Source organism: Mastigoproctus giganteus, chromosome 5, assembly GCF_048544385.1.
Source record: "Mastigoproctus giganteus isolate SK-2022 chromosome 5, ASM4854438v1, whole genome shotgun sequence".
Classification (NCBI taxonomy): domain Eukaryota; kingdom Metazoa; phylum Arthropoda; class Arachnida; order Uropygi; family Thelyphonidae; genus Mastigoproctus; species Mastigoproctus giganteus.
This window is the reverse complement of record NC_143579.1, coordinates 215075991-215088679: the sequence shown is the minus strand read 5'-3', so window position 1 is coordinate 215088679 and position 12689 is coordinate 215075991. Positions and strand designations below refer to the sequence as shown.

At 36.6% G+C, this 12689-nt stretch overlaps 1 protein-coding gene across 1 annotated transcript in view; it reads left to right on the top strand.

Moving 5' to 3' along the window:
- Positions 1-12689, top strand: part of LOC150086090 (tax1-binding protein 3 homolog) — a 61096-nt gene that overhangs the window by 14113 nt on the left and 34294 nt on the right. Inside the window, exons 2-3 of the mRNA XM_090373699.1 lie at positions 5663-5791; positions 11547-11624. Of these exons, the coding sequence (XP_090229825.1) occupies positions 5663-5791; positions 11547-11624 (207 nt within the window). The remainder of the gene's footprint in view (positions 1-5662; positions 5792-11546; positions 11625-12689) is intronic.

The following is a 12689-nucleotide window of genomic DNA, read 5'->3' as shown; positions in this document are numbered from 1 at the left end:
AGTGATGAATGCCTTGTGGCTAAAAAAGTGCAAAGCAAAGCTTGGAATTCTTTTCGCCGGAGTCCAACTACAACCAATCTCATTCAATATAAGCGTGCTAGAGCAAAGCGAGATATGTTAGACGCTGCAATAAAAAGGCTGCTTGGATCCGCTTCACTTCGACTATTAATCAAGCAATGCCTACACATAAAATTTGGAAAGCAATCAGAAAAATGAGTGGCAAATATAAACCGATACCCCTACCCATCATGGAATGGAGAGGGCAGAATGTAAATGATCCTGCTGGAATTGCCAATATACTAGGTGAAACCTTTGCAAAAACATCAGCAATAGAAAGTTATACACCGACCTTCAGAAGATTAAAAACAAGTTTAGAAAAACAAAAGTTAAACTTCTCTTCAAAAGGAGATGAACAATACAATTTACCTTTTACCATTCACGAATTACATAGAGCTTTGTCAACATCTAGACGCAGTGCTGTAGGACCAGATAACATTCACTATTCCATGATTCAGGAACTAAGTACCGAATCATTACAGTTACTTCTTCATCTATTCAACAGACTCTTCCTGGAAGATAAATTTCCTAATCAATGGCATCACGCTACGGTCCTTGCCTTCCCTAAACCAGGTAAAGACCCTACAAATCCCACTCATTATAGACCAATTGCCTTGACCAGTTGCATTTGCAAAATTCTCGAAAAGATGGTGAACCGCCGACTGATCTGGTACCTTGAAAATCTCAATCTGCTACATTCTGCACAATACGGTGTCCGACAAAACAGATCTACACTAGATATACTAGTCGGACTAGAGAATTCCATCCGTAATGCATTCCTCAGATCGGAACACCATGTGTTAGTCTGCTTTGCTATCAGTAAGGCCTATGATTCCACGTGGAAGTATGGAATACTCCGTGAATTACATCGTCATGGACTTCGGGGTCACCTCCCGATTTTCATACAGAATTTCCTATGCAAGCGTACATTCCAGGTTCGATTCAAAACCTCACTGTCCCAAGTATTTTCACAAGAAGAAGGAGTCCCTCAAGGCTCTGTACTCAGTGCTTCACTTTTTATAATTGCAATAAACTCCATTGCCGGACAAATTCCAGACACTGTTGATAAAGCACTGTTTGTAGACGATCTTAGTATTTGGTGTCATGCTAAAAATATGAATACTATTGAGAGACAGTTGCAAGTGGCAATAAATAAGATCTGTTCATGGGCTCAGACTAATGGATTTCAACTTTGTCCAGAAAAAACATTTTGCATCCATTTTTGCCGCCAACGCAAACTCCATCCCAATCCGGAGCTACAACTGAATCGCCAACAAATAACAGTTCATCCCAGCATACGGTTCTTAGGAATCACTTTAGACCATAAACTCACTTTCGTTGAGCACATCAAAAGACTAAGAACATCATGTCAACAAAAACTAAATATCATCCGGGTTCTCTCTGCAACCAATTGGGGAGCTGATCGCCTTACTTTATTACGGTTATATAGAGCATTAATAAGATCAAAACTTGACTACGGAGCACCAGTCTATAGTTCAGCAAGATCTAGTGCCCTTCGCTGGCTTGACCCTATCCATCATAGTGGAATACGCGTTGCTTTAGGGACATATCGCACGTCTCCAACACATAGTTTATATGCTGAAGCACACGAACCACCTCTCCCAATCAGGCGACAACAACTGATACTACGTTATGCCTATAAAATTAGATCTATGCCAGAACACCCGAACTGGCCTATACTTTTCACATCACAGCACAGTAGGTTATACCAAAACCGCCCTAATGCTAATCGTCCTTTGGGTATGAGAATAAAACACCTCTTAGAAGAACTAAATCTAACCTTAGACAATGTGGCACATAGCCTCCCATCCTCTCATGCTCCTTGGAATATCATTCCACCCTCATGTGACTTACATCTGCATGAATGGAATAAATCTACTTTGCATAGAGAAAACTTCTCGCAACTATACCATGCAGTAGTGGACCAGTTTCCCAGCTTTTCCATAGTACATACTGATGGATCAAAGAATGATGTCCACATCGGAATCGCCGCAGTTTTTCCAAACATCACATTAGCTTATCAGTTATCACCTGAGTTCGGTATATTTTCCGCCGAACTAATAGCAATTCAGGTTGCACTGAACCACATCGAGTCCTCTGATATTAACAACAGTATAATTTTCACTGATTCTTTAAGTGCACTTCAAGCACTAAAAAACACCATGAACATCACCCACCCAGTCGTGAAAAGAATAGTCAGCTCTTTACATAGCTTATCAGAACTTGGAAAAAACATACATTTCTGCTGAGTCCCAGGACATATGGGAATTCCTGGAAACGAACTAGCGGACAATGCTGCCAAATCAGCTCACCTACCGCCCGAGAAAAAGTGGAAAGTGCCTCATCAAGACTATCGACCAATAATCCAGAAAAAATGCATGTGCCAATGGCAGTTATCATGGGAAAATCAACCTAATAATAAACTTCGAAGTATCAAGCCAAACCTTGAGCGATGGCCTTCCAGCTTTAATTCAATCCGACATCAAGAGGTAATATTGGCTCGACGGCGAATAGGGCACACAAATATCACTCATGGTTATCTTTTAAGAGGAGAAATACCCCCTCAATGTCATCACTGTAATACACTGCTCTCAGTGAAACACATTCTGGTCGAATGCACAAAATATACAAGAGAACGCCAGATTCTTTGCACTTCAGCCACAACAAAAGATCCTACACTTACCTCACTTTTAATCAATGAAACAAATGTCTCAAGCATATATAACTTTCTGAAGATGATTAAAGTATATCACCTCCTTTAGTTAGGGAAAAAAAAAAAAAATTATTTTCAGGTTTCCTTTTCCATTTTCTGTAATTGAGAAGAAATAGCATGCATAATATGTATGGCGCACTATGGTCATAGTTGCCGATGCGCCCAATAAATCCCAAACAAACAAAGAGTAAACAATACTGAACAGCTGCATTCTTGTTTCATTGGTTATTGTTATCAATTAAGCTGTGGCATGAAGTGATCACAATAAGTGGCATCCACTGTATGTGTACACGCAAAGGTGCATCAAAAAAAGAAAATGATCCTTGTTTTTAAACAGTGAATTGTTTTATTGTGTCAGACATTTAGTGTGTACAGCTAGTTGGACATATCAACTATTATAAAAGTATGGACTTAAATTATGTTCACTCTGTATATTAACAATGTGTATATATATGTGTATGCAACGGTGCATCAAAAAAAGAAAATGGTTCTTGGCTTTAACCAATAAACTTTGATTGTATCAAACAAAATACAGTGTATAGATAGTAACATATCAGCAACTTTCTGCATAATCTCCCAGTTTACTTAGGTGTTTGTCATAATGTACAATAATATATTGTTGTGATTTAAAGTTGCATCTTGCTGCTTAAGCTATATTTTTAATACCTGTTGAGGAGCATCATTTGGCTAAGTTACCTCAAAGTTAAAGGTAGCAATTTGCATGTCTACTCCAAGACAATATATGGTTTTATATGATACAGTGCTGACTGGGCTAGCCGGGTGGGTAAAGTGCCTGCCTGGCAAACCAAAGGTCGCGGGTTCAAATCCCGCCTCGGGCTTGGATCAGAGTAGTGCAAAAACCTTGGGATGTGCATTATGGCCACAGAAGCCGATGCGCCAACAACTAACAAAAAAAAAATGGAAAAAAAGTATGATACATCAAGCTTAGGATCCCTTGAAAACCTGGAATTGGAACATTCTTGACCAGTTACTTTTCAATCTGGACCTTGCCGCCTTCCAATCTCCATCTGTTCAACAGGTTAAAGAAAGATCTTTAAGGCCATTGGTTTCAGTCCAGGTAGATGTTCAGTAGGCTGTGAAAATATAATTTAGTCGGCTGGATGGAACTTTCTGAAAGGAGCCATTTGTATCCACTCTGATTTGTTTAATATAAAGCAGTTTGATAAAAAATAGGGAATTTTTTTTGATAAACCTTCTTGTAGGTGATAAACAGTGAATATATTAATAAAACAATTTTAATTAAAACTAAATTATAATTTATATCAAAAATATTCTTTTTGCATCAGAGTTAAACATCCATAAAATTATGAATAGACTTAAGTGAAAAGCATTACATGAAGTGAATACTCAAAATTTATTAAAAATTTTATACTTGACGCCAAGTTTTTTAATATAATTTTAAATGGTTTATTGAGACCCTGAAGTAGAAATTAGACAAAACTTAAGGCTATATATTATTATTAGCTACATGGTGCAAGGAAGCATGAGGCTTATGCTGCAACAGCCAAAAAAAAAAAAAAAAAAAAATTCCCCAAGTTACCCTGAGAGAGAGAGAGAGAAGTTGAAGGGAATCACCAAGAAAGAGAAGAATGATGATATCCAGCTTAGGACCCTGGGTGTGCCAAGCCCATACTCACCAGATGTGAGAGGCGCCTCCGTAGCCAGGTGGGAAGGAGCAGCAGTGCGTAACACGTGCTTCTTGATTAGACTGGGGTTCGAGCCCGTCACCACCAAATACGGAGGATGCGGAAAGGTCAGGGAATGACCACCGCATATTCCCGGAGCAATATGGCCTTAGTTGCTAATGCTCCTAAAAACCAAATAACAAACAAACAAACAAACCAGATGTGAGCCCCTGGGGTATCCTACCAAAAGGCTCTCCAATTTGGTATATTGGAGATCTCCTCCAAATTTGCTCTGATAACTTGGAGGAGACCTGTTACTTGCTCAAGTTACCTTGAAATGGGTTTAAATTTATTAGACAATAAACTTAAAGCTATTTATTGTTGATGTTTTGGGTCCCAAACTGAAAGTTGCACCCAAAACATCAACAAGAATGCAGTATCATTTGTTATATGGAGTGGGCCCTTTAGTGGGAAATAGGTTTAAGTTTGCCTAATTTTCTATGTTCAGTTTAGAGACCATCCCTAAAAAAAGATATTGAGCTTTTTGAAAGGGTTCAAAGATGGGCAGTGCACCTGGTGAGATCGGCAGAAGAATGTCCATATGAAGAAAGAATTCAAATATGTGGGCTACAGAGCTTGAAACTAGGCACCTTAGAGGAGACTTGATAGAAATGTAAAGTGTATGAGAGGTAAAAGTAAAATTGATGAGGGCAAAATTTTCACTGTTATAAATGATACTGGAACTAGGGTCCATAAATTCAAATTATTTGGGAAGAGGTTAAATTGGATTGTAGGTAGTTTTCTTTTAGCCAGCGAGTTAATTACCATAATAAGTTTTTTTCATGGGTGGTTGAGGCTGACAGTGTGGGGAAATGCAATACAAAGATTCTATAGATATCTGCATGAGGAGGGAGTCAAATAAGTACTTCATTTTATAATCATTTTTATTTTTAACTTTTTTTTTTTTTGCCTGTACAGCAACAGTCAAGGGCTTCCTTGTACCACATGACTAATACTAATATATACTTTGAGGTGTAAAATAAACCGTTCAAAATTGTATAAAACATGTGGAGTCAAGTGTCAAACTTTTAATAAATTTTTGAATAGCCATCAAGTTTCTTTGTTTGTTTGATTTTAAAAAAAAATTAAATTTGTAATATTTAATTAAATATCTTTTATTTTAATATGTATAGATGATTAATTTATTGCATTTCAATTTTTGTAGATTCCAATTAAACTGACCAAAGAACCAGGAATAGATTCAGAAGGTAGAGAGGTCCTAAAATGTGGGTTTAAAATAGGTGGTGGTATTGATCAAGACTTTCGAAAGAGTCCACAAGGATATAAAGACAGTGTGAGTGCCAGAATAGTATTAGTGTAAACAAGTACATATTCTATATTACTTCTTCCTTACATTTTTTAACTATTTATATTTATATTTATATTTATTATTATTATTTATATTCGCAATTTAGTACATTTTCACTAATAGAGATCACCTCCAGCTGATGAGAAGCCAGTTAATTTTGAAACAGCTGTCCTTATAGTATCTGAGAATTTTAAATGTATAGTGAATTCACATGGAATGGTGATTCTACATGGATTCACGTAAAATAGTGATGCCATACAATTTAAAAAGTTAGTAGCAACTTAAGCAGAATGGTGGATAATGGTATTTGTCTCTATTTTGAACATTAGCCATACATAAGTAATTTCATCTACTAAATTGAACTATCTCTAATTCCTATAAGTATTGCTGTAACTTCTCGAAGTAGCATGTTCCCATGGTCATACAGTATACAATTTTACAATTTATAATCTTCAGATTTTTTTTAAGTTCATGGTATATAAAATGCAACAGTACTTACACATACTTTTTATGATTTTTCAATGTTTTTGCTTCTGTAGTTCTGACACAATCAGACAATTGGTAGAGTAAATTGAAAGCCAGGCTGCACTGAAAAAATATTAAAATTCATATTAATTCATTGTGATACATTTTAAAACATAAGTTATTAGCATCACTCAGTTTCGATTTTGATTATACTACATACAGCTGTTCTATTGCTTTAAAAATTTTATAGCAATGAACTTTGTTATCAGGGATAAGAAATCATTTCCTTATCCTGTATATTGCCTTATACAACGGTTCTTGATAACCATTGTATAAGGCAATGTTTAGGCCACATCTTGAGTACAGTAATACCCCGACTTACGCTACCCCGACTTACGCGAACTCGGAGTTACGCGGTTCTTGATTTTTTCGTTTGGCAACGCTGCCGCCCACTATCTTCAAGGTCGTTTTTCATATGTTATCGATATACGGTGCGACGGCGGAGAATGAGAGCGAAAGATGAACAAAATTCAACTTTGCTGCTTTTATGTTTTTTATATCAGTGAAGGGAAACACATTTCACCATAATAATGTAAAAACCAACACAATTCCAGCTATTGGTATAATCGCAAATGCAATTAGATCGAGGTTACTACCAGTTTATAACAGATTTCACTAGCAGAAACGCAACTGGATTTTTATTGTTTTATGGTAGTAACCCCTAGAAATGTGAGGTGTTAATAGTGTATCTCTGCCTTTATGGTGTTGTTTATTCAGTTGCTACAGGCACGCAGCTTTGTTTATGCGTATCAAGCGTGCCTCCTCGTTTTGTAATTGTGCTTTATTCCCTAAAAATGAGTAAAATACTTAATTAAAAGGTGTGAAAAGGAAGCGTCCTGGTGAAGACACTGCAGATTCAGAGAGAAAAAGAAAAGCAATTATCGATAAACAGAGGCGGACTGGATCAAAAATTCTTACCCGGGAAAATTTATAGTGGCCTCATACTATGGTTTATGGCCAAAATCACACCGGCCCACCGGGGTTTCCCCGGTAAGGCTTATGGCCAGTCTGCCTCTGTCGATAGAGAAAAAATATGAAATTTTGAAACGCTTTGAGCGAAATGAAAGACCATGTGATATTGCACGTGCTACAGGCCTAAATGAAGCAACGGCGAAAAGCACATGACAATTGCAAACTTGACAGGTTGAAAATTGAAAAGGGCTTAAAAATTTTAGAAAACAGACTCCAACGAAGAACGTGTTATAGCTACAAAGCAAGGAATAAAAAAATTATTAGCTTGCTACGACGAAATTCTGAGTGAAAAAAAGAAGGCGCTATGTCGTCAGACGAATTTGTTAGATTTTATGAAGCCATCGACATCGAAATAACTTTTTTACGTAAGTCATTTGTTTTTTTAATACATATTTTGTATTAATATGTATAAAGAACTGCAATTTTATTAATATTTTTCTTCTAAACTAGTGTTTTTGTTAGTCCTTGGTCCCAATTAAGCAAAATTTATATGTATTTATATGCAAAGTTGTACCCCGACTTACGCGAATTCGACTTACGCGATTTTTGTCGGGCCCACCTATCGCGTAACTTCGGGGTATTACTGTATTGTATACAGGTTCTGGTGGCCTATTTAATTATTATTTTATTTTATTTATTTTTTTGGCTGGTGAAGCAAAAACCTGGCTTCCTTGCACCACATGGTTAATACCTCTGGCAACCTATAAAGACTTCTGCTTGAAATTTTTTCACCTGTGAAAATGGATTATTGGTAATCTTTTTGTACTATGTCTTTTAAATTGGCGTATTCTGAGAACTATGATTTTGTTGGACTTGGCTGTTCTTCCTACTTTATGGCTAAGATTTGCTAAGAAAGGAATAGAACTCCCCTGAAATCAGTGAACTTGAATTGTTTTGGAGTTTTCCCAACTGCTATCTGGGTTACTATGGGATTAGGGGTTATTTCATTGCACTAGTTGAACTCAAAATGTGCATGCTTTGCTGCTTTCGATTTTCATTCTGCCCTACTGAAGACTGAGGCTTAGTATTTGACATTATGCTTGGACTTATGTTCAGCTTTAAGACAAATACCATTACGTACAGTTCTGCTTAAGTTGGTAGAGTAACTTTGCTATACAATTTTAAATCTATTTAAATACAAAGGGTACTAAGAAAGTTTTGCAATACAGCTTTGTTTATTTAATTTTTTCAAAGTAATTTCCTCTACATTCAATACACCTCTCCATCCTCCGAAACCAATCTTTAAACCAGTTCTGCCAAGTTTCACTAGGGTGTAAAGCACACTCGTTGTCCCAAGCCCGTAGAAGGTCTCATCACTGGAAAACCGCCTCCCTTTTAGCTTCATTTTCACATGCGGGAACAGTGCAAAGTCGCAGGGAGCAAGGTCTGGACTGTAGGGAGGGTGCTCGAGAAGTTTCAGTCCTGTCGTGGTCAAATATTCGGTGCAGGCTTTGGCGCGGTGAGCTGCAGCAGTATCGTGATGGAGGTACCAGGTGTCCATTCCTGACTTTGGCCGCAGGTTCTTCATAGATCCAATGACTTTAGGCAGGCATTGTTCAGTATACCACTTAGCTGTGACTGTCTTCTGAGTGTCCAAAACGACACGTTCCACAATTCCACTCGATTTGAAAAATACAGCTATCATTTTCTTCTTTACAGATCGGGATTTTCTGACAATTACGGGTGTGTCATCATCATCAAAGACCCAAACTTTGTTTTGAGCCTTGGTCGGCAGATCGTAATAGTACAGCCAAGTCTCGTCACCTGTCACGATGTTGTTCACATACCGAGATTGTCCCTTATCAAACTTTTTTAACATCTCCCGGCACCAAGTCACACGTCGTGTCATCTGCTCTTCAATCAGTTGATGCGGCACCCAGAGAGAACAAAGTTTCTTCACGTGCAAATGATCTTGCAGAATCGAATGAATTGCTGGTGCATTTAGGCCCAAAGTATCCTCTATCTGTTGGTAGGTCACTCGCCTGTTTTGATCAAGCATTTTCCTCACAGCAGTAACGTTTTCCTCCGTAACTGACGTTCGTGGCCTTCCCGTCCTCTCAGAATCCTCCAGAGTGAAATTTCCCCTTTGGAATTCTCTATACCACCTGAATATCGTTGTACGATGTGGACAATCATCATCTAGTGCAAGAGTCATTTCTTCTAAGCACTGGTCTATGGTTAAACCATGCACGAAATTATACCGCAAAACTGTCCTTATCTCATTTCGTGACCACGATGCCATCGCAAGCACTTTACACTCTCACTACTAATGAATAACTGAGCCCATCGACTTGGCGCGGCGGCTACTATGCACGTATGAACATGTCTCAACATGCAGCAACAAGCAGCTTCCTGTGATTCATTGTTGCGTCATATTGCAAAACTTTCCTAGTACCCTTTGTAGCTGGGACACTGTCGTGTAGTTTTGTACTGTGCAAGACAAATGCAGCTCAGTTCTGCGTTAAAGACACCCATAATAGTAGTACTTAAATGGAAGTTGTACTCTTTTCTCATTGCCATAGTAATTTCTGCTAAATATAGAAAGTATAAAAAGTGTTAAAATGGACAAATGTCTAGAACTGTCAGATTTGTCAGCACTAATTAAAATAGAAATTTTACTCAAAAGTTAAATAAGTTCTTTATGATAACATGACTCCAGATGAAGAATGGTAAAATTGTAAGAGAACTTGAATTGAAGCTGTAAAAGACCCTTACAGCTGTAAAAGACTTTTACAGCTTCAAATGGAATGTTGTTCCCAAATCTGGGATGGTGCCCCCAAACCCTCTCTCAGGCTTCTAGACTCCATTCAAAAGAGGGCAGTCAGGTTAATTAATGATTTGGCTCTTACAAAGTCTCTCCATTCTGTCTCACAAATGTTCTTTTCTGATGCATGCCTTTACTGTAGATACCTCCATGGGTGCTATTCTTCTGAATTGTCATCTGTAATTCCTCCACTCTCTTCCTAACTGGTACAAACACATGTAGCAACCAATCAGCATCTGTTCGCTGTCTAACTACAAACTTACACAATGAGCTTTTTCTTTTCCTCATTGGAACAACCTTTCTTCACATGTATTTCCCAAAAAATACAATTTACAGAAATTTAGATCTAATTGTTAACAGGTATTTTCTGTCTTCCCATCCTGCATCCCATTTCTAATATATATATACAGTTGATTCCAGATTACTATGTAACGATAATGCAGTGCAGTGTACTGTTATTTTAAAGATTCGTTATTTCATGTAAGAGGACTTTAATTATTTAGTAGTTACAAAGTTTTTTGTACTTCAGATAAGCAAATTGATTTTATTTTTTCCCATTTTAGTTATAGTGTAATTGGCATAAATACTTTAACCTTTTCTTAAATTTTTATTATTTTTTTATTTGTATGGATGCGTTATATGATTAAGCTAGTTTTCCAAAAACCAATTATGTGAGCAGTTGAAAATTGATTCATGTTGTGCAGTGGAAAATTAAAGCAACAGACTGGCTGATGAAGGATTTAAATAATTGAGTTGATGAGTTTCCTCTTCTGCAAATTTTAGCATGGAGAATTCCTGTGAGCTTAGATCTACATCCCAGATGGTTCGTATATCGAAAGGTTCAAAAAATTGATAATTTTTTGTGAATGCAGCAATTAGAATTGGTGAATTGCTACTGGATCTGGTGATGTGGTCTAAGGGTATATTGTCTGAAATTGAAGAAGATATTTATTACAATATTGGTATTAATGGCTTCCAAGCATGCACTCATAACTGTAAGTGTATTATATTTTTAGAAGTGTGTATTCATATGCTGATATGCATGGGCTGGCTGAAAAACCTGGAATAACTCACAGGGATAAACCCTACACCTTTTGCTTGCGATTGGCCAACTATAGCCTCAAATGAAAGGGATTTAGAAATTCCTCCAGTTATCGACAAGAATCAACCCCAGACCAAATGAGTGTCAGATGCCAATGTATCATGCTGACTAGGTTGGCTGCTATGGAGAGTCATTAAAGAAGACATGTAAGTTGTGACTGTTGCACTTTCAAGGAATGATGTATATGTTTTGTTTATTTTTATTTTTTATTTTGCATTGTAAACTTCCCTTAGCTGTAAAGTGGTTTATAAAATAAAAACCACTTTACAGCTAAGGGAAGTTTACAATGTTAATATATTTTATGTTAATGTATTGTGATATCTTTATTTTTTAGGCAGCAAAGCAGATATATACCTATATAAAATTTTGTATTATAGGGAATATATGTGACAGAAGTATATGAAAACAGTCCTGCAGCCAAGTGTGGTTTAAAAGTTCATGATAAAATTCTTCAAGTAAGTGTATTTAGTGTTATTTTTGGGATCCAAATGTAGTAGAACCTCAAAAATTGGGAACTTCTTGAAGATTTCTCTGAGGGTACATCCAATTTCCAAACACCAATTTCTTTCAGTTTTATGTATTTTTTAGAATGTATGTTACTATTTGTTTGCAATATATAAAATTGTTCATTTTGTGAGACATTCAGTACTAGTTCAGAGTATAGTATTTAATATTACAGTAATATGTATTTAGTTTTTAAGGTGATTTGATTTATACCTGATATTAAAAAATATTTACAAATTGCAAGAGTCGATAGCATGAGAGGTAGCATTAGAAACCCACGACCTTTATTTCCTTGGGCAAGTACATTACCCACTGGACATCCAACAGTATGCTTTAACATTTTGGCTTAATGCTGGTGACTCATTCTCTAGTGATTAAAGGGGTCACAGCTACTGTATTTTCTAATAAAAGTAAATTAACCTGAATACTTATGCTATGTGTATATATATAACCTTCAGAATACTGGAATTTTCAAAGATCTGTTACATGCTATGTTCCCGAGGACACTGGATTTATGAGATTCTGTTGTAGTTGATATTCTAGGTTGTTTACATTGATTGGTAGTAATATCTAAGAATATTATTGAAGATATACTTGAAGCCTTTCTTCAAGTATATTCAGGTGTTTATAAAAAATTATAACTACAGTTTATTTTTATAGTTCATAAATCCTGATTTCACTATAATGTGATTGTCGCTATAATATGATAATATCAATGAAACAGTTTCAATATCAGATAGATAGGCAAAAGCCTCGAGCTGCAACAGCTATATAACATTTTAGTACAGGTTGAGGCAAAAGCCTTGAATTTGTATGTGTCTGTGAGCAAACAAGATTTCCTTCTTTCGAATGCATTAAATCTTATATTATGGAGGTGCCTTCATCACAAGTCAACACAGTATTGCAGTGTGCACTTCAAATAAAAAATAGTGCTCCAGTGGAGAAGTATAGCATATCTTCTTTAATTCGAAATTCAAGGGACCAAAATGTGTTCAGTTCACTGCAGTTAAAATGGG